This window comes from Aethalodelphis obliquidens, unplaced genomic scaffold (genome assembly GCF_003676395.1).
Source record: "Aethalodelphis obliquidens isolate GAN/ISIS:26980383/991018 unplaced genomic scaffold, ASM367639v1 scaffold9, whole genome shotgun sequence".
In the NCBI taxonomy this organism is placed as follows: Eukaryota; Metazoa; Chordata; class Mammalia; order Artiodactyla; family Delphinidae; genus Aethalodelphis; species Aethalodelphis obliquidens.
Genome location: NW_020837953.1, coordinates 24,280,326 through 24,301,381, shown reverse-complemented (window position 1 = coordinate 24,301,381; position 21,056 = coordinate 24,280,326). Strand labels below are relative to the sequence as shown.

The 21,056-nt window shown below is 42.4% G+C and overlaps 1 protein-coding gene across 2 annotated transcripts in view; it reads left to right on the top strand.

Annotated features, from left to right (window-relative positions):
• The first annotated feature begins 311 nt into the window (after positions 1 to 311).
• LOC113621832 (protein argonaute-4) overlaps positions 312 to 21,056 on the top strand; it is a 42,746-nt gene continuing 22,001 nt past the window's right edge. The window contains exons 1-3 of one of the 2 annotated variants that reach the window (XM_027109124.1): positions 312 to 581; positions 6,861 to 7,026; positions 19,562 to 19,682. In XM_027109124.1, coding sequence (XP_026964925.1) covers positions 563 to 581; positions 6,861 to 7,026; positions 19,562 to 19,682 — 306 coding nt within the window. In that variant the 5' untranslated portion in view covers positions 312 to 562. The remainder of the gene's footprint in view (positions 582 to 6,860; positions 7,027 to 19,561; positions 19,683 to 21,056) is intronic. The other variant, XM_027109125.1, reaches the window with a different exon arrangement.

The window sequence follows — 21,056 nt, the reverse complement described above, 5'->3', positions numbered from 1 at the left end:
GGCACTTGTGTATTGGAATTCTCTGGGAGGACAGCATGTAGACCCCCCCAGAGCCCTTCGCCGGGGAAGGCCTCCCTGGGCTACAGGGCAGTGCGGGCGGGCGGGCGCGCCCCCGACACGTCCTCTGGGCGCTGCCCCCTCAGGGCGCGCGCGCCCACCCCCGCCCACCCCGCCTCTGCCCCACGCCGGGCCGGGTGGACCCGGCTTCCGGGGCTGTGCACGCCCCCTCCGTGAGCCGGGACCCCTGGCCGCGCGCGCCCCGCGCCCTCTCCCCGCCCGACGGGCGCGCGCGCTGGCTCCCGCTCCCACTCCCGCTGGCGGCGGCGGCGGGGATTGTTTTTGTTGTCGCTGAGGCCGGAAGAGCCGCGGGAGCCGGGTCCCTGTCCCCGGGCCGGGCGCCGCCGCCGCCCCTTGCTCAGCGCCCGCGTCTCCGCGGCGCCCCCATAGCGCCAATATTCCGGAGATCAAGCGTTACGCGGCGGCGGCGGCGGCGGCGGCGGCGGCGGCGGGGCCCGGAGCGGGAGGCGCCGGGGACCGCGGCGAGGCGGCCCCCGCCGCCGCCATGGAGGCTCTGGGACCCGGTGAGGAGGACGCTTGGGCCGGGACCAGGACCGGACCCGGGGACGGGTGGGCGGGCGGACGGGCTGGCAGCTCCCCGTGGCCCCCATCGGCTTGTGCGTACCTGGGTTGGGCCGTCAGGCCTGGGGGAGGGGGACCCCATTGCACAAGGCGGGGGGGGCGGACCCGGGCGGGGGGGGGGGGGGGGGGGGCGGTTCCGCGCCCCAGCCTGGAGATCTGAGCCAGTTCTCGAGGTCTAAGGAAGGAACGAGGTCACGGAGGAAGGTGACCCGCGTCCCCAGGTCTCAGGGAGACCTGACCCAACCTCAGGGAGGTGGTTTGTGCTCCAGGGTGGAGGCGAGGCCAGTTTGGGCTTCAGAAGGGACGCGATCTGTGCTAGGTGCGCAGTGGAGGCCTGGCCCTGACCGGACCAGACCAGCAAGGACTCCACCATCTACTACCAGGGGTATTCTTGGCTTGGGGCCGCACCCCTATTTTTCTTTGCACTGAAAGACAGTCCAGAGCCCTCAGATAAGGAAGAAAGAGAACTTCCCCTAAACACTTCTCATTAGCCCCGAAGGCCAAGGGGCAAAGTGTCCACCCTTTCTCAAAGGCCCTGAAGTCTTGGGGAATGTGGCCTTCGGCCTCTGTCTACCTGTCAGTCTGTGCAAGAGACCCAGAGTGGTCTGTCGTGGCTCCTCAGTGACAGGCGAGTTACCAGCCAGAGGCTCCAGCTCCGGCTTTAATACTCTGAGTATCTTCTAATTGGGTTAGAAGTAGTTGTGAGGATCAAATGAAGGAGAAAGTGCTTTGGAAACTGTATTATGAATGGCCTCTGGTTATCTCCTCGACTCTGCCCAAACAAGAAGAACCATTCCAAGTTGTAACAAATGCCCTGCAGATTGGAGTCTGCTGCTCCCACCTGGAACCCCAACAAGTTTCTGATGTCTTGGCTAAGTAGGGCAGGGTTTAGGGGCTGTGTTAGAATTAACTTTAATATCATACCTTATCTACATAGTAGTCTTAGTTGTAGAGCATTTCATTTTTTTAGTGCATAGAAAACTCAGTCTACCATTTGAGTTTGGAAACTTTGCAAGTTTGTTTACTTGAAACTTGTTTACATAGCTGAATGATTCAACTCCACTTTAATTTGCTGCTTGGAGTATTTTTTTTTTAAGTCTTTATTGAATTTATTACAGTATTGCTTTTGTTTTATGTTTTGGTTTTTTTGGCCACGAGGCATGTGGGATCTTAGCTCCTGGACCAGGGATCCAACCCCCCACCCCCTGCACTGGAAGGCGAAGTCTTAACCACTGGACTGCCCGGGAAGTCCCTAGAGTTTTGGGATTCTTTTTAATTAATTCATTTATTTTGGCTGCTTTGGTTCTTCGTTGCTGTGCATGGCTTTCTCTAGTTGCAGCGAGCAGGGGCTACTCTTCGTTGTGGTGTGTAGGCTTCTCGTTGCGGTGGCTTCTCTTGTTGCGGAACATGGGCTCTAGGCACTCGGGCTTCAGTAGTTGTGGCTCGCGGGCTCTAGAGCACAGGCTCAGTAGTCATGGCGCACGGGCTTAGTTGCTCCGAGGCATGTAGGATCTTCCCGTACCAGGGCTCGAACCCGTGTCCCCTGCGTTGGCAGGTGGATTCTTAACCACTGCGCCACCAGGGAAGCCCCTTAGAGTATTTTTTAAAGGACTTTGTAGTCAAATTTCATATGCCTTTTAAAAATAAATTGGTTTTGTCACATTAATATTATTTGATAAACCTCAGTGTATTACACAGGGTTACTTCAGCTATGTCCCCCGGCTAAAGGCATGATCAGGTCTTTAGGAATGTAACAGACTTCTGTTCCAATCCAATCTAGTAATTTAATAGTTGTATAACCTTGGGCAAATTACTTAATTCCTTTGAACTTTCATTTCCGCATCTATAAAAAAGGGTAATAATAATTATGTGCTGCAAGATTGTTGTGAGAATGAAATAAGGTAATGTATGTGGGAAGTCTTGTAGATAGCAATGCATTGGAGATACTCAACAAATGTTTCTTCCCTCCCTCCCCTACTGGAAAGTCATAATTGAATCAACTGTTGCATTTATGAGCTGATATTGAAAGAGACTATGTAACTGTGTATACAAACCAAATTTCATGGAAAAGATCAACCTGGTGGTGTTAGGAACATCCCAGGGACTCTCTTTTTGGTTTGATTTTAGATTTTGCAGGACTTATCATTTCACCCAGGATTGAGGAAAATTAATTCTCACTAACCACATTCATAAGACACTAATGAATAAGCCACGATGTCACGTAGATCTTTTCCGTTGACTGGAATATTTTCTTGCTTGCTGTCTAGCAGACTCCTTTTCTGGTGTCACAGTACCTTGGAAACCCAGTTAAAAACAAGAAGCTGCTTGCTGAGCATGGAATTAGAGCAAAGGGAGTTGATAGTCTTGTGGAATGTTTCATCCAGGCTAAGAACCTAGAGAAGCTTTCCTGCTTCTTTGTTAAAGCACATGGATCTAGTGCTCTGTTCCCTCCTAGCTTGAACAATCATTGAAGCATGTTTAGTCTTGCTCTGCTCTCCCTCACCCAATTTCGATTTCTGACAACAATAACTTGGAAATAAATATATTTAATTATATTACCATTTATTTTGCTTATATTAATATTGATTTTTACAGTGCTTTACAGTTTGGAAAGTGCTTTCTTAGCTGTTAGCTCATTTAATTGTCTGTGAGGTAGGCAAGGCAGGTGTGATCCCCATTTTACAGATGAGAAAATAGGTTCAGAGAGCTTAAGTGACTTTATCAAGGTCTCAAGGCTGAGTGGTGAGGATGAGTCTGGGTCACCTGACTCCTCGTCTAATGCCCTCCTCTTCTATTAAGCTGACTTCATCTAATCTATATTGAGTCATATTTGTTACCTTTTTGGAAGATGTCATTCTCTGACTTTGTCACTAAATTTTGGAGATGCTCCCCACATGAAGACCTTTGAGCAATAACTATAACATTTATGCAAGCTCAGTCATAATAACTAACATTTATCGAGTGCTTACCATTGTGAGGCACTGTGTTAAGCCTTTTATATACATTGTCTCATGAGATCCTCACAGTAGCCTTATGAGATGGATGCTATTATTATCATACCTCCTCCATGTTATAGATAAGGAAGCTGATGCACAGATCGGCTAAGAAACTGGCCCTACGTCATGCAGTTAGGGAGTGGTAAAACCAGGAGTTCCAGAGCCTCAGCCACTGTGATTTATTTCTTCGTAAGTCGTTTGATAAATTCAAAGAAACCAGCTTTGGGGATGAACAATTTTAGAATATATCTTTCTGAGTAAGTCTTCTAAACTTATTAAAAGGAATGATCACTTACCTTCTAACTTTTCTCTCTTGCCATGGAAAAGACACACACTCTGCTTTTCTCCACTTCTTAATCCCTTTCCTTCATTTCTTCTGCCTCTGCCTCTTTAAAGGGCATCAAGTACTTTAGAGAGGTATAGATGCCATAGGATTGTGAAGTAAATTGGAGAAGAAAGAGCCCTGAACTGGGAGTAAGGAGACCTAGTCTAGTCATACGTCCTTGGGCAAGTCACTTGATCCAAATTTCTGTTTGCAAATTTCTGTCATAAAGCTGGATTTGCGATACAAAGATTGCTTAAGCATATCTTGGAATATAAAGGGCTGACTTTTTTATGTGATTTAATTGGGTTAATTCAGTATGCCTGTCTACCTCTGATATTATTTATTATCTACTTCTTACCTTGTTTATAAATGCCATATCACACCAAGAGTAGATCCCCTTGTTCACTAGAAGTGGAACTCAACTCCAAGGAATAATAATATTTTTAGTATAAATTAAGTGCTTTTTTGTTTTAATGAAAAGATAATGGTCAATTCTTTTGTTTTAGAAATGACTAGGTTTCTGTTTAGTTTCTACCTGGATCTGCTACAGGGATTATTGGTACTGTTCTGTTGAACATTTATTGAATTCCTACAATGTGCTCATCATTGAATTAGGTATTGAGATAACAACGAACTGGAAGTCCATTTCTTCTAAGAGTTTACAGTCTAGTGAAGGAGACAGTAATTTAACAAGTTGTTTCTAGGTACTTGTCCTAAGTGCTCCCTTATACAGAAGTTCTTGGGAACACAGAAGATGCCTCCTCCAGCCTGGGAGATTCTGGAAAGGCTTTCCAAGGAGGTTGCACTCAACCTGAGTTTTGAAGGATGAGTATAATTTAGGGGAAGAAGGAACAGTGAATTTAATACGTGAAAAGATTTTCAGTACTTTAAGAATTAGTATGTGGTGATCTGTCAACACAAATTTCATTAAAGTGTTTGCTTTGATTTTCCGAAGTGATGTTGGACCAGAACAGCTTCTTGCTGCAAAGTTTTCTCTCCTTACTGAATTGTCTTTGTTCTTGGTGAAATACCATTGCAACAAGAAAACCTGTTGTAACTTTCCTTTGTAAACACAGCTAACTTTACTCAACACCTATGCATAGCAGAAAAGATGTTTATTTTTTAGGCCAGTGTCCATTTGACATTATAATCAAAAAGGAGTAAGATTTTCTGTAGACAGATATTTCCCAGACTGTGTTTCCCTAAATCCTTATCTACTGAGTATTGATAGATGTTTGATTTTAAAAACAGAGAGAGGGACTTCCCTGGTGGTCCAGTGGTTAAGACTTCGCCTTCCAGTGCAGGGGGTGCGGCTTTGATCCCTGGTCGGGAGCTAGGATCCCACATGCCTAGCGGCCAAAAAAAACAAAACATAAAACAGAAGCAATATTGTAACAAATTCAATAAAGACTTAAAAAATGGCCCACATCAGGGGCTTCCTGGTGGCGCAGTGGTTAAGAATCCACCTGCCAATGCAGGGGACATGGGTTCGAGCCCTTGTCGAGGAAGATCCTACATGCCGTGGAGCAACTAAGCCCATGTGCCACCCATGTGCCACAACTACTGAGCCTGCGCTCTAGAGCTCGCGAGCCACAACTACTGAAGCCTGCGCACCTAGAGCCCGTGATCCGCAACAAGAGAACCTGCCACAACGAGAAGCCTGTGCACCGCAACGAAGGGTAGCCCCTGCTCGCTGCAACTAGAGAAAGCCTGCGCACAGCAATGAAGACCCAACACAGCCACAAATAAATAAATAAAATAAATAAATTTATATTTAAAAAATGGCCCACATAAAAAAAAAATCTAAATAAATAAATAAAAACAGAGAGAGAAAGAGTGTGTGTGTGCGGGTGTATTCTAGGGAAAAACAAGTTAGGTAAATGATGAGTTAAAGTTTAACAGGTTTATTTATTACATGACTTCTTAGAGAATTTAACACGATAATATACATTGGAATTTTAAGCAGGGGAGGGAATATGCAGTTTCTTTAGCTTATGGAATCCTTTCTTTTTATGGAATATCTTGTGAACCATCAATGGAATAATTTGGAATGACTGCCGTATCTAGACCAAGGTTTCTCAGCCTCAGTACTGTTTTTTTTTTAATTTTATTTTTTAAAATTTATTTATTTTTGGCTGTGTTGGGTCTTCTTTGCTGCGCACGGGCTTTCTCTACTTGTGGCGAGCGGGGGCTACTCTTCATTGCGGTGTGCAGGCTACTTATTGTGGTGGCTTCTCTTGTTGAGAGCACGGGCTCTAGGCATGCGGGCTTCAGTAGTTGTGGCACATGGGCTCTAGAGTGCAGGCTCAGTTGTGGTGCACGGGCTTAGTTGCTCCACTGCATGTGGGATCTTCCCAGACCAGGTCTCCAACCTGTGTCCCCTGCATTGGCAGGCGGATTCTTAATCACCACGCCACCAGGGAAGTCCGAGATGGTTTTATTTTAAAATGCATATAATTTTGTAAGCCTAGCTGTAGATCTACTGATGCTGATAAAAGGTTTTAGACAGTAGATTGCCTCAGAGGGTTCATCATACTGTGTCTAATGTTGACATCCCCCATATTCAGAATAATAGCAACATGGCAAAATATTTAGAAATCTAGAGAGTCTTAGGTCAAAAAACTTTTGATCTTTGTATATCAGAGTATGTTCAGTGAATAATAAGATCTCAATAATTGTAGCTATTTTTATTTTGTTTTGGTCATGCCACATGGCTTGTGGGAATTTAGTTCCTGGACCAGGGATTGAATCCGGGTTCTTGGCAGTAAGAGTGCAGAGTCCTAACCACTGGACCACCAGGGAATTTCCAATTGTAGCTATTATCATCATCATCATGATCATGAGGGGAATATTATCCTTCACAAACAAATGGCACATCAAATATCTTTCATTCTCTTCAGGACCTCCAACCAGCCTGTTTCAGCCGCCTCGTCGTCCTGGCCTTGGAACTGTTGGAAAACCAATTCGACTGTTAGCCAATCATTTTCAGGTTCAGATTCCTAAAATAGATGTGTATCACTATGACGTGGATATTAAACCAGAAAAACGGCCTCGTAGAGTCAACAGGTAAGGATTAGAAAGAGTAGGCTTCTTATACATTAATTTTTTTTTTACATCTTTATTGGAGTATAATTGCTTTACAATGGTGTGTTAGTTTCCGCTTTATAACAAAGTGAATCAGTTTTACACATACATATGTTCCCATATCTCTTCCCTCTTGCATCTCCCTCCCTCCCACCCTCCCTATCCCACCCCTCCAGGCGGTCACAAAGCACTGAGCTGATCTCCCTGTGCTATGCGGCTGCTTCCCACTAGCTATCTACCTTATGTTTGGTAGTGTATATATGTCCATGCCTCTCTCTCACTTTGTCACAGCTTACCCTTCCCCCTCCCCATATCCTCAAGTCCATTCTCTAGTAGGTCTGTATCTTTATTCCTGTCTTACGGCTAGGTTCTTCATGACATTTTTTTTTCTTAAATTCCATATGTATGTGTTAGCATACGGTATTTGTCTTTCTCTTTCTGACTTACTTCACTGTATGACAGACTCTAGGTCTACACACCTCATTACAAATAGCTCAATTTCGGTTTTTTTATGGCTGAGTAATATTCCATTGTATATATGTACCACATCTTCTTTATCCATTCATCTGATGATGGACACTTAGGTTGTTTCCATCTCCGGGCTATTGTAAATAGAGCTGCAATGAACATTTTGGTACATGACTCTTTTTGAATTATGGTTTTCTCGGGGTATATGCCCAGTAGTGGGATTGCTGGGTCATATGGTAGTTCTATTTGTAGTTTTTTTATGGAACCTCCATACTGTTCTCCATAGTGGCTGCACCAATTCACATTCCCACCAGCAGTGCAAGAGGGTTCCCTTTTCTCCACACCCTCTCCAGCATTTATTGTTTCTAGATTTTTTGATGATGGCCATTCTGACTGGTGTGAGGTGATGTCTCATTGTAGTTTTGATTTGCATTTCTCTAATGATTAATGATGTTGAGCATTCTTTCATGTGTTTGTTGGCAGTCTGTATATCTTCTTTGGAGAAATGTCTATTTAGGTCTTCTGACCATTTTTGAATTGGGTTGCATGAGCTGCTTATAAATTTTGGAGATTAATCCTTTGTCAGTTGCTTCATTTGCAATTATTTTCTCCCATTCTGAGGGTTGTCTTTTGGTCTTGTTTATGGTCTCCTTTGCTGTGCAAAAGCTTTGAAGTTTCATTAGGTCCCATTTGTTTATTTTTGTTTTTATTTCCATTTCTCTAGGAGGTGGGTCAAAAAGGATCTCGCTGTGATTTATGTCATAGAGTGTTCTGCCTTTGTTTTCCTCTAAGAGTTTGATAGTTTCTGGCCTTACATTTAGGTCTTTAATCCATTTTGAGCTTATTTTTGTGTATGGTGTTAGGGAGTGATCTATCTCATACTTTTACATGTACCTGTCCAGTTTTCCCAGCACCACTTATTGAAGAGGCTGTCCTTTCTCCACTGTACATTCCTGCCTCCTTTATCAAAGATAAGGTGACCATATGTGCGTAGGTTTATATCTGGGCTTTCTATCCTGTTCCATTGATCTATCTTTCTGTTTTTGTGCCAGTACCATACTGTCTTGATTACTGTAGCTTTGTAGTATAGTCTGAAGTCAGGGAGCCTGATTCCTCCAGCTCCGTTTTTCGTTCTCAAGATTGCTTTGGCTATTCGGGGTCTTTTGTGTTTCCATACAAATTGTGAAATTTTTTGTTCTAGTTCTGTGAAAAATGCCAGTGGTAGTTTGATAGGGATTGCATTGAATCTGTAGATTGCTTTGGGTAGTAGAGTCATTTTCACAATGTTGATTCTTCCAATCCAAGAACATGGTATATCTCTCCATCTATTTGTATTATCTTTAATTTCTTTCATCAGTGTCTTATAATTTTCTGCATACAGGTCTTTTGTCTCCTTAGGTAGGTTTATTCCTAGATATTTTTTTGTTGTTGTTGCAGTGGTAAATGGGAGTGTTTTCTTGATTTCATTTTCAGATTTTTCATCATTAGTGTATAGGAATGTCAAAGATTTCTGTGCATTAATTTTGTATCCTGCTACTTTACCAAATTCATTGATTAGCTCTAGTAGTTTTCTGGTAGCATCTTTAGGATTCTCTATGTATAGTATCATGTCATCTGCAAACAGTGACAGCTTTACTTCTTCTTTTCCAATTTGGATTCCTTTTATTTCCTTTTGTTCTCTGATTGCTGTGGCTAAAACTTCCAAAACTATGTTGAATAAGAGTGGTGAGAGTGGGCAACCTTGTCTTGTTCCTGATCTTAATGGAAATGCTTTCAGTTTTTCACCATTGAGGACAATGTTGGCTGTGGGTTTGTCATATATGGCCTTTATTATGTTGAGGAAAGTTCCCTCTATGCCTACTTTCTGCAGGGTTTTTATCATAAATGGGTGTTGAATTTTGTCGAAAGCTTTCTCTGCATCTATTGAGATGATCACATGGTTTTTCTCCTTCAATTTGTTAATATGGTGTATCACGTTGATTGATTTGCGTATATTGAAGAATCCTTGCATTCCTGGAATAAACCCCACTTGATCATGGTGTATGATCCTTTTAATGTGCTGTTGGATTCTGTTTGCTAGTATTTTGTTGAGGAATTTTGCATCTATGTTCATCAGTGATATTGGCCTGTAATTTTCTTTCTTTGTGACATCCTTGCCTGGTTTTGGTATCAGGGTGATGGCGGCCTCGTAGAATGAGTTTGGGAGTGTTCCTCCCTCTGCTATATTTTGGAAGAGTTTGAGAAGGATAGGTGTTAGCTCTTCTCTAAATGTTTGATAGAATTCGCCTGTGAATCCATCTGGTCCTGGGCTTTTGTTTGTTGGAAGATTTTTAATCACAGTTTCAATTTCAGTGCTTGTGATTGGTCTGTTCATATTTTCTATTTCTTCCTGATTCAGTCTTGGCAGGTTGTGCATTTCTAAGAATTTGTCCATTTCTTCCAGTTTGTCCATTTTATTGGCATAGAGTTGCTTGTAGTAATCTCTCATGATCTTTTGTATTTCTGCAGTGTCAGTTGTTACTTCTCCTTTTTCATTTCTAATTATATTGATTTGAGTCTTCTCCCTTTTTTTCTTGATGAGTCTGGATAATGGTTTATCAATTTTGTTTATCTTCTCAAAGAACCAGCTTTTAGTTTTATTGATCTTTGCTATCATTTCCTTCATTTCTTTTTCATTTATTTCTGATCTGATTTTTATGATTTCTTTCCTTCTGATAACTTTGGGTTTTTTTTTTGTTCTTCTTTCTCTAATTCCTTTAGGTGCAAGGTTAGGTTGTTTATTCGAGATGTTTCCTGTTTCTTAAGGTAGGATTGTATTGCTATAAACTTCCCTCTTAGAACTGCTTTTGCTGCATCCCATAGGTTTTGGGTCGTCGTGTCTCCATTGTCATTTGTTTCCAGGTATTTTTTTATTTCCTCTTTGATTTCTTCAGTGATCACTTCGTTATCACTTCGTTACAGCCTCCATGTGTTTGTATTTTTTACAGATCTTTTCCTGTAATTGATATCTAGTCACATAGCGTTGTGGTCGGAAAAGATACTTGATACAATTTCAATTGTCTTAAATTTACCAAGGCTTGATTTGTGACCCAAGATATGATCTATCCTGGAGAATGTTCCATGAGCACTCGAGAAAAATGTGTATTCTGTTGTTTTTGGATGGAATGTCCTATAAATATCAATTAAGTCCATCTTGTTTAATGTATTATTTAAAGCTTGTGTTTCCTTATTGATTTTCATTTTGGATGATCTGTCCATGGGTGAAAGTGGGGTGTTAAAGTCCCCTACTATGAATGTGTTACTGTCGATTTCCCCTTTTATGGCTGTTAGTATTTGCCTTATGTATTGAGGTGCTCCTATGTTGGGTGCATAAATATTTACAATTGTTATATATTCTTCTTGGATCGATCCCTTGATCATTATGTAGTGTCCTTCTTTGTCTCTTCTAATAGTCTTTATTTTAAAGTCTATTTTGTCTGATATGAGAATTGCTACTCCAGCTTTCTTTTGGTTTCCATTTGCATGGAATCTTTTTCCATCCCCTTACTTTCAGTCTGTATGTGTCTCTAGGTCCGAAGTGGGTCTCTTGTAGACAGCATATATATTGGTCTTGTTTTTGTATCCATTCAGCCAATCTGTGTCTTTTGGTGGGAGCATTTAGTCCATTTACATTTAAGGTAATTATCGATATGTATGTTCCTATTCCCATTTTCTTAATTGTTTTGGGTTTGTTATTGTAGGTCTTTTCCTTCTCTTGTGTTTCTTGCCTAGAGAAGTTCCTTTAGCATTTGTTGTAAAGCTGGTTTGGTGGTGCTGAACTCTCTCAGCTTTTGCTTGTCTGTAAAGGTTTTAATTTCTCCATCAAATCTGAATGAGATCCTTGCTGGGTAGAGTAATCTTGGTTGCAGATTTTTCTCCTTCAGCACTTTAAATATGTCCTGCCAGTCCCTTCTGGCTTGCAGAGTTTCTGCTGAAAAATCAGCTGTTAACCTTATGGGGATTCCCTTGTGTGTTATTTGTTGTTTTTCCCTTGCTGCTTTTAATATGTTTTCTTTGTATTTAATTTTTGACAGTTTGATTAATATGTGTCTTGGCATATTTCTCCTTTGATTTATCCTGTATGGGACTCTCTGTGCTTCCTGGACTTGATTAACTATTTCCTTTCCCATATTAGGGAAGTTTTCAACTATAATCTCTTCAAATATTTTCTCAGTCTCTTTCTTTTTCTCTTCTTCTTCTGGAACCCCTATAATTCGAATGTTGGTGTGTTTAATGTTGTCCCAGAGGTCTCTGAGACTGTCCTCAGTTCTTTTCATTCTTTTTTCTTTATTCTGCTCTGCAGTAGTTATTTCCACTATTTTATCTTCCAGGTCACTTATCCATTCTTCTGCCTCAGTTATTCTGCTATTGATCCCACCTAGAGTATTTTTCATTTCATTTATTGTGTTGTTCATCGTTGCTTGTTTCCTCTTTAGTTCTTCTAGGTCCTTGTTAAATGTTTCTTGCATTTTGTCTATTCTATTTCCAAGATTTTGGATCATGTTTACTATCATTATTCTGAATTCTTTTTCAGGTAGACTGGCTATTTCCTCTTCATTTGTTAGGTCTGGTGGGTTTTTATCTTGCTCCTTCATCTGCTATGTGTTTTTCTGTCTTCTCATTTTGCTTATCTTACTGTGTTTGGGGTCTCCTTTTTGCAGGCTGCAGGTTCGTAGTTCCTGTTGTTTTTGGTGTCTGTCCCCAGTGGCTAAAGTTGGTTCAGTGGGTTGTGTAGGCTTCCTGGTGGAGGGGACTAGTGCCTGTGTTGTGGTGGATGAGGCTGGATCTTGTCTTTCTGGTGGGCAGGTCCACGTCTGGTGGTGTTTTGGGGTGTTGTGGACTTATTATGATTTTAGGCAGCCTCTCTGCTAATGGGTGGGGTTGTGTTCCTGTCTTGCTAGCTGTTTGGCATAGGGTGTCCAGCACTGTAGCTCGCTGGTCGTTGAGTGAAGTTGGGTGCTGGTGTTGAGATGGAGATCTCTGGGAGATTTTCGCCATTTGATATTATGTGGATCTGGGAGGTCTCTTGTGGACCAGTGTCCTGAAGTTGGCTCTCCCACCTCAGAGGCACAGAACTGACTCCTGGCTGTAGCACCAAGAGCCTTTCATCCATATGGCTCAGAGTAAAAGGGAGAAAAAGTAGAAAGAAAGAATTAGTAGAAGTATGAAGAAAGAAAGAAAGAAAGAAAGGAGGGAAGGAAGGAAGGAAGAAAGAAAGAAGAAAAGAAGGAAAGAAGGCAAGGAAGGAAGGAAGGAGAAAAGACAGAAAGAAAGAAGATACAGTAAAATAAAGTATAATAAAGTTATTGAATTAAAAAATAATTATTTAGAAAAAATAAAGGGACGGATAGTACCTCTGGACAAATGTTAGAAGCAAAGCTATACAGACAAAATCTGACACAGAAGCTTACACATACACCCTCACAAAAAGAGGTAAAGGGGAAAAAATCATAAATCTTGCACTCGAAGTCCACCTCCTCAATTTGGGATGATTCGTTGTCTAAAGGAGGGAAGGAAGGAAAGAAAGAAAGAAAGAAAGAACGAAGGTAAAGTATAATAAAGTTATTAAAATTAATTATTAAGAAAAAAATTAAAAACAATGGACGGATAGAACCCTAGGACAAATGGTGGAAGCAAAGCTATACAGACAAGATCTCACACAGAAGCATACACATACACATTCACAAAAAGAGGAAAAGGGGAAAAAAATCATAGATTTTGCTCTCGAAGTCCACCTCGTCAATTTTGGGATGATTCGTTGTCTATTCAGGTATTCCACAGATGCAGGGTACGTCAAGTTGATTGTGGAGCTTTAATCCGCTGCATCTGAGGCTGCTGGGAGAGATTTCCCTTTCTCTTCTTTGGTCTCACAGCTCCCAGGTGCTCAGTTTTGGATTTGGCCCCGCCTCTGCGTGTAGGTCGCTGGAGGGCGTCTGTTTTTCCGCTCAGACAGGACGGGGTTAAAGGAGCAGCTGCTTCGGGGACTCTGACTAACTCAGGCCGGGGGTGGGGGGGAGGGAGGGGCACGGAGTGCGGGGTGAGCCTGCGGCTGCAGAGGCCGGCGTGACGTTGCACCAGCCTGAGGCGCGCCGTGCGTTCTCCCGGGGAAGTTGTCCCTGGATCCCGGGACCCTGGCAGTGGCGGGCTGCACAGGCTCCCCGGAAGGGGGGTGTGGATAGTAACCTGTGCCCGCACACAGGCTTCTTGGTGGCGGCAGCAGCAGCTTTAGCGTCTCATGCCCGTCTCTGGGGTCGCGGCTCGCGCCCGTCTCTGGAGCTCCTTTAAGCAGCGCTCTTAATCCCCTCTTGTCGCGCACCAGGAAACAAAGAGGGAAGAAAAAGTCTCTTGCCTCTTCGGCATGTCCAGACTTTTCCCGGACTCCCTCCCAGACAGCCGTGGTGCACTAACCCCCTGCAGGCTGTGTTCACGCCAACCCCAGTCCTCTCCCTGCGCTCCAACCGAAGCCCGAGCTTCAGCTCCCAGCCCCGCCCGCCCCGGCGGGTGAGCAGACAAGCCTCTCGGGCTGGTGAGTGCCGGTCGGCACGGATCCTCTGTGCGGGAATCTCTCCGCTTTGCTCTCCGCACCCCAGTGGCTGCGTTCTCCTCCGTGGCTCCGAAGCTTCCCCCTTCCGCCACCCGCAGTCTCCGCCCGCGAAGGGGCTTCCTAGTGTGTGGAAACCTTTCCTCCTTCACAGCTCCCTCCCACTGGTGCAGGACACGTCCCTATCCTTTTGTCTCTTTTTATTCTTTTTTCTTTTGCCGTACCCAGGTACGTGGGGAGTTTCTTGCCTTTGGGGAGGTCTGAGGTCTTCTGCTAGCGTTCAGTAGGTGTTCTGTACGAGTTGTTCCACGTGTAGATGTATTTCTGGTGTATCTGTTGGGAGGCAGGTGATCTCCGCGTCTTACTCTTCCGCCATCTTCCCCTTGTCCCCTCTTATACATTTAAATACATGTATTTTGTTTATCATGAATCGTATTGTTCTCTAAACTCTTTTAACATGTAGCCTTTTTTTTTTCTCTAAGATGTTAAGTTTCTTGATAGCAGGTTTGCTGTCTCATACTTGGTTGTCCTCCACAGATTCTAGCAGAATGCAGGATACATCATTGTTCAGTCAGTAAATACTTAATGAATGAAGAAGAAAGGTCACTTTTTCACTGTCCAAAGGTAGCAGAAATTTGTAAAAATAGGTGAAGCCACTGGTGTCTATGGAAAATAGAACTATGTGGAAATTCAAATTTTATTATCATGTGTTGGTATTGGACATGAGAAAAATATAAGTGTAAAGACAGAAGAATCATCTTGGGGTATTGAAGAACATAAACTGAGAAGCTCTGTTTAATTCTAGCATTATCCAGGAGGGGTCTAGATAAGATGATTTAAGCATTGTTGTCTGTATGACAGGAATTTACTAATAGTGAATATAGCCCTATAGCAGATATTTTTACAGTGTGCTGAGATCACCCACTTTACTTTTCTCTGTTTTCACGCTGTGATATTCAGGCAGTCCTTAATATTATAGTTCTTGCCTTTCCAAGGATGCTTTTGCTGTAAAGTGAAGTATTTCTTTGTGGCTTGGGTTTTTTTCTCATTATAGATCAATTATTTGGCTTTCTGGTATAGTTCAGTCTCCTGCAAGCCCTTAATTGTTTGGCTGTTGTATGACTGAAATCAATAATAACAGAAGCGGTGGCAATGGCTAATATTGATCCATTTGACATATATTCTGTTGGGTGCTCATTGTGTATCAGGTATTGTTCTATGTTCTGGGAATACAACATGAACAAACAGGCAAAAGCTCCTACCCTTGAGGAACTTATATTCTAATGGGGGAAAAGTCCAAAAATAAATGAATAAGCAAAGAAAACATATTATTTGTTAGTTGATGATAACTGTTGTGAAGAAAAATAAAACAGGGATGGAAGATAGGGATGGAGGATGGGCCACTGATTTTACATATATATGTATATATATACACACACACACATACATATAGTATATATAGTATTTATGTATACTGTAAATACGTATATATTTTGTGTATATGTTACATATATATTATGTAAGATGTTTGTGTGAACGCACATGTGTGTATATATATGGGTACGCGCACACACATAATGTAATATTTTAATAGTATAGTTAGGGAAGAGCTCACTGAAAAGTGACATTTGAGGAGAAACCTAGAGGAGGTGAGGGATATCTACATGACGAGAGTCCCAGGCAGAGGCAGCAGCTTGCATGGTATATTCAAGGAATAGCAGATAAAGCCTGTATTGCTGGAGTGAGTGAGGGGGAGAGTGATAGAGAAACTCCAAAGGGCCCTATCATGCAGAGTCTTGTAGGTGGTCATAGAACTTTAGTGTTTACTCTGATTAGATGGGGTTTGAGTAGACATTTGGTATGATTAACTTAGATTTTTGATCTTTTTTTTTTTTTTTTTTATTGCGGTACGCGGGCCTCTCACTGTTGTGGCCTCTCCTGTTGCGGAGCACAGGCTCCGGACGCGCAGGCTCAGCGGCCATGGCTCACGGGCCCAGCCGCTCCGCGGCATGTGGGCTCCTCTTGGACCGGGGCACGAACCCGTGTCCCCTGCATCGGCAGGCGGACTCTCAACCACTGTGCCACCAGGGAAGCCCTAACTTAGATTTTTAATGGATCATTTTGGCTGCTGTGTTGAAAACGAACCCTAGCAGGTAAGGGTGAAAAGCAGGGAAATCAATTAGGAGGCATGTGTAATGATTCAGGTGAAAAATGATGGTGGCTTGAACTTGGGTAGTAAAAGTGATAGTGATTAAAAACTGGTCAGAGGGCTTCCCTGGTGGCACAGTGGTTGAGAGTCCGCCTGCCGATGCAGGGGACACGGGTTTGTGCCCCGGTCCGGGAAGATCCCACATGCCGCAGAACGGCTGGGCCCGTGAGCCATGGCCGCTGAGCCTGCGCGTCCGGAGCCTGTGCTCCGCAACGGGAGAGGCCACACAGTGAGAGGACCGCGTACCAACAAAAAAAAAAAAAAAAAAAAAAAAACTGGTCAGATACTACAAATATTTTAAAGGTAGTGTCAGCAAGATTTGTTGATGGATTGAACAGGAGGTATGAAAGAAATGAATCATCATTGATTCCAGGGTTTTTGTCCTGAGTGGATGGAAAGATGGAGTTGCCATTTATCGGGATGGGGAAAACTATGGGAGAGGCCAACAGGGTTGACAGATCAGGAGATCTGTTTTTTGGCCATGTTAGGATTGAGATGTCTATTGGACATCCCAGTGAAGATGTTGAGCAGGAAGTGGGATACATGAGGTTGGACTCAGCAGAAAGGTCCAGGCTGGAGACAAACATTTGAAAGTCATCAGCATATTGGTGGTAAAGCCATGAGACCGGGTGAGATCATGTAGGAAGTGAGTGGTTAAAGAAAATAAGATTTCAAGACTGAGTCCTGAGGTAACTCAATACTTATAAATGGGGAGATGAGGAAGAATCAGCAAGGAGACTGGCATGGAGAGGCCACTGGGATGAGAGATAACCAGGGCAGGGTGAGGAGGCAAGGGAAGAAGATGTTTTAAGCTGAAAGAATTGATCGTCTAATGTTCGAGGAGCATTGAATTTCGCAATGTGGAGCTCACTGGGGACCTTGATAAGAGTAGCTTTGGTGGAGGAAAAGCCTCACTAGAGAAGATTGAAGAGAGAAAGGAGAAGAGCAATTAGAGACAGCTCTGTCAAGGGATTTTGATGCAATGGGGAGCAGAGAAATGGAATGTTCAGACGAGGAGGAAGTGGGATCAGGAAATTTCAAATTTTTTTTAAGATGAAGAAATTATAGCATATTTATTTGCTGAAGGCAGTAATTCAGTATAGTGGAAAAATTTGATGATTCAGGAGAGAGGAAGATTCCTGGAGTGTTATCCTTGAGCATACCAGAGTTAAGCAGGCTAGTTAGCAGCCATTTAGTCTTGTCCAGAGCATCCACAAGACATTTGGTCTAAGTCAAAAGGTCCCTGAAATTTGGTCCTATTCAAAACGTCCATGAGCGTATTTGGCCCATGCCAAATTTTTGTTTTGGACAGAAGTGAATATCAAGGACATTTTGGTGTGGACCAAATGTCCCCATGGACATTTTGGACAGGACCAAATATGACCAAATATCAAGGACCTTTTAGGATGGACCAAATGTCTTATGAATGTTTTGGACAGGACCAAATGTCCTGCAAGCAGTAGGCTTATTGCATGGCAAGCACTGTTCTAAATATTCTGTGTCTATTTATTCACTTAATATGACAACTTTTGTGGTGGGTGTTATGATTACCATAATTTTACAAATGAAGAAACAGTTGTGAGAGATTAAGTAACTTGTCCAACGTCATACAGCTCTGCCATTTAATCATTGTGTGACCAGGGGCAGTTTACTTGCCCATTCTGAATTCAATAATTATTGCCCTGCTTGTCTCACAAGGTTGTTTTGAAGGTTAAGTGAGAATAGAGGTGAAAATATGTTTTTTACTGTAAAACTTTATGGTTACATTTTAAGAAAGTAAGATAAAAATTACCCTTCCAGTCTGAAAATATACTGTTCTTTTTTTTTTTTTTTTAATAAATAAGCACAAGCCTCTTGTCAGTTAACAACAGCCCGTATTTATTTATTAAATTTTTATTTATTTATTTATTTATTATTTTTGGCTGTATTGGGTCTTCATTTCTGTGCGAGGGCTTTCTCTAGTTGCGGCAAGTGTGGGCCACTCTTCATCGCGGTGCGCGGGCCTCTCACTGTCGTGGCCTCTCTTGTTGCGGAGCACAGGCTCCAGACGCGCAGGCTCAGTAGTTGTGGCTCACGGGTCCAGTTGCTTCGCGGCATGTGGGATCTTCCCAGACCAGGGCTCGAACCCGTGTCCCCTGCATTGGCAGGCAGATTCTCAACCACTGCGCCACCAGGGAAGCCCCAAATATACTGTTCTTAAGTCAGCTTTTTAAAATTGGGAATGTATGAGACTATATTTCTCCATCAGTTTTTTTCAGTTGCATGATTTGGTTTGAAAACATATGACTTTCCCACAGATTTCATGTGTAGTAATATTAATGCCTTAGCTAGTTGTGATGTATTTTTTTTTGATAGAAACATGGGTATATTTATTTGATAAAGAACTTTGTTGTGATGTATTTTAAGATACAGTTCCCCTACATGGGGCTCACTAATGTTGGTAAGACATAGCACCTGACTTTTCATTGACGCTAGCATTCCAAAATCGCACAGACCCAGATCTGTCCATCTTAAACTGTAGACTCCGGTTCCCCCACAGCTGCATTTGTTTCAGAGCCTGCATACAGTGTGATCCGGCATATATGAAGAAACATTTAAATAAAGCTATTCATGCTCTATTGAGAGAAAGGCTTTCTTTCTAAACAGAAAGAAACTACATTGGTAATCTTTACAGAATGAGGACATTTTACGACATTCCCTTTTCTATACTGCTTGGAAGCAGTTTGGAATATAACAAGACAGTATGAGGAATAATAAATTTCTAGCATTATCAAAGGGGTTGACTTAGTCCTTTGATTTTGATGCATCTTAGATTTATTGATCCCCAGATTTCTGGATTCTGCTCACTCTCTTTTCCAAAACCAGTATACTTGAATAAGGATGTTTATTTGATAACACACTTATCATTGTTCAGTTATGAACATGCCAAACTTAGATACCTAAGACAGGTTATTCTTATAAGCCTCTATTTATCATAGGAGAGGATTTTGGAAAGCAAGAATTTGAGAGGATGCTATAGTTTATGCTCTTTTTCCTTTTATTCCCTCCTTTTTGTTGTCATCTCATGATTGCTTTTGTTCACTTGCCTACCTTTCTTTAGTTAACTATTTTTCTAATTACTTGAGTCAGTTGTAACTTTAACTCTTATTTTTTCCAAGGAGTTTTGAACTGAATTTAGTTGATTAAGGTATGGTGATAGTTTCCTTACTGTTCACCACCGCTTCTCAGAGCTAACCTACACTATCTCCATTACTGTTAAGGGACGTAGTAGATACAATGGTGCGGCACTTCAAGATGCAGGTATTTGGTGATCGGCAGCCTGGCTATGATGGCAAAAGAAGCATGTACACAGCACATCCACTGCCAATTGGACGGGAGAGGGTAAGTGTTAACGGCAAGAAATATTGATTAGACTTATGTCATTTAGTAGTAATTACATAGGACAACAGTGTTTCCCTTTCTAATAACAATTCAACACTTAAAGTTGTTTCTCATGCTGATGATAGATTTGTTATTCTGTCCATATTCTCTTGTCCCTTAGTTAACCAATAACTGAGCATTAGACTTTAGGTTGATTATGTCATCTTTACATATATTCCAGATTTCTCACAGTGTTAAAGTGCCACCTGAATCTGAAGAGTGGAATTTTTATAACTTGTCGAATCTGCCTGCCAACTTGTAGAATATTATATAACACCCACTTATGAAAATATTTTTAATACCACAATAACCTAAGACATTTGTTTTAAAAATTTAAAAGCAATACATAAATATGTACTCATTATAACCTTATTCAGACAATCTAGAAATGCTGTGGTTTCCTGCCTCCCAACTTGCCTGTACCCTCAATCCCATTTTCACTTTCCCAGGAAGCTGCTATAATAGTTCAGTATATATCCTTTCATATATTTTTTTGTGCCTTAGCTATTTATGCATATTTATATATATTCTTTTTTTAAAAAATAAATTTATTTATTTATTTATGTTTTTGGCTGTGCACGGGCTTTCTCTAGTTGCAGTGAGCAGGGGCTACTCTTCATTTCGGTGCGTGGGCTTCTCATTGTGGTGGCTTCTCTTGTTGCAGAGCATGGGCTCTAGGCATGTGGGCTTCAGTAGTTGTGGCACTCGGGCTCAGTAGTTGTGGCTTGCGGGCTCTAGAGTGCAGGCTCAGTAGTTGTGGCTCATGGGCTTAGTTGCTCCGTGGCATGTGGGGTCTTCCCGGACCAGGGCTCGAACCCGTGTCCCCTGCATTGGCAGGCGGATTCTTAACCACTGCACCACCAGGGAAGTCCCCTATATATATTCTTATTTGTTTGATATTGTTCTATGATTTATTTTTTCATTTAACAATATGTCTGGGAGATCTTTCCATTTCTGTACATTTAAGTCTACCTTATTTTTTTTTTTTTTTTTTGCGTTACGCGGGCCTCTTGCTGTTGTGGCCTCTCCCATTGCGGAGCACAGACTCCGGACGCGCAGGCTCAGCGGCCATGGCTCACGGGCCTAGCCGCTCCGGGGCATGTGGGATCTTCCCGGACCGGGGCGTGAACCCGTGTCCCCTGCATCGCCAGGCGGACTCTCAACAACTGAGCCACCAGGGAAGCCCTACCTTATTTTCTTAATTCAATTTTTTTATTGTGGTAAAATATATATAACATAAAATTTACTATTTTAACCATTTTTAAGTGTACAATTCAGTGGCATTAAATATATTCACATTGTTATGCAACTGTGACCACTAGCCATCTCTAGAAC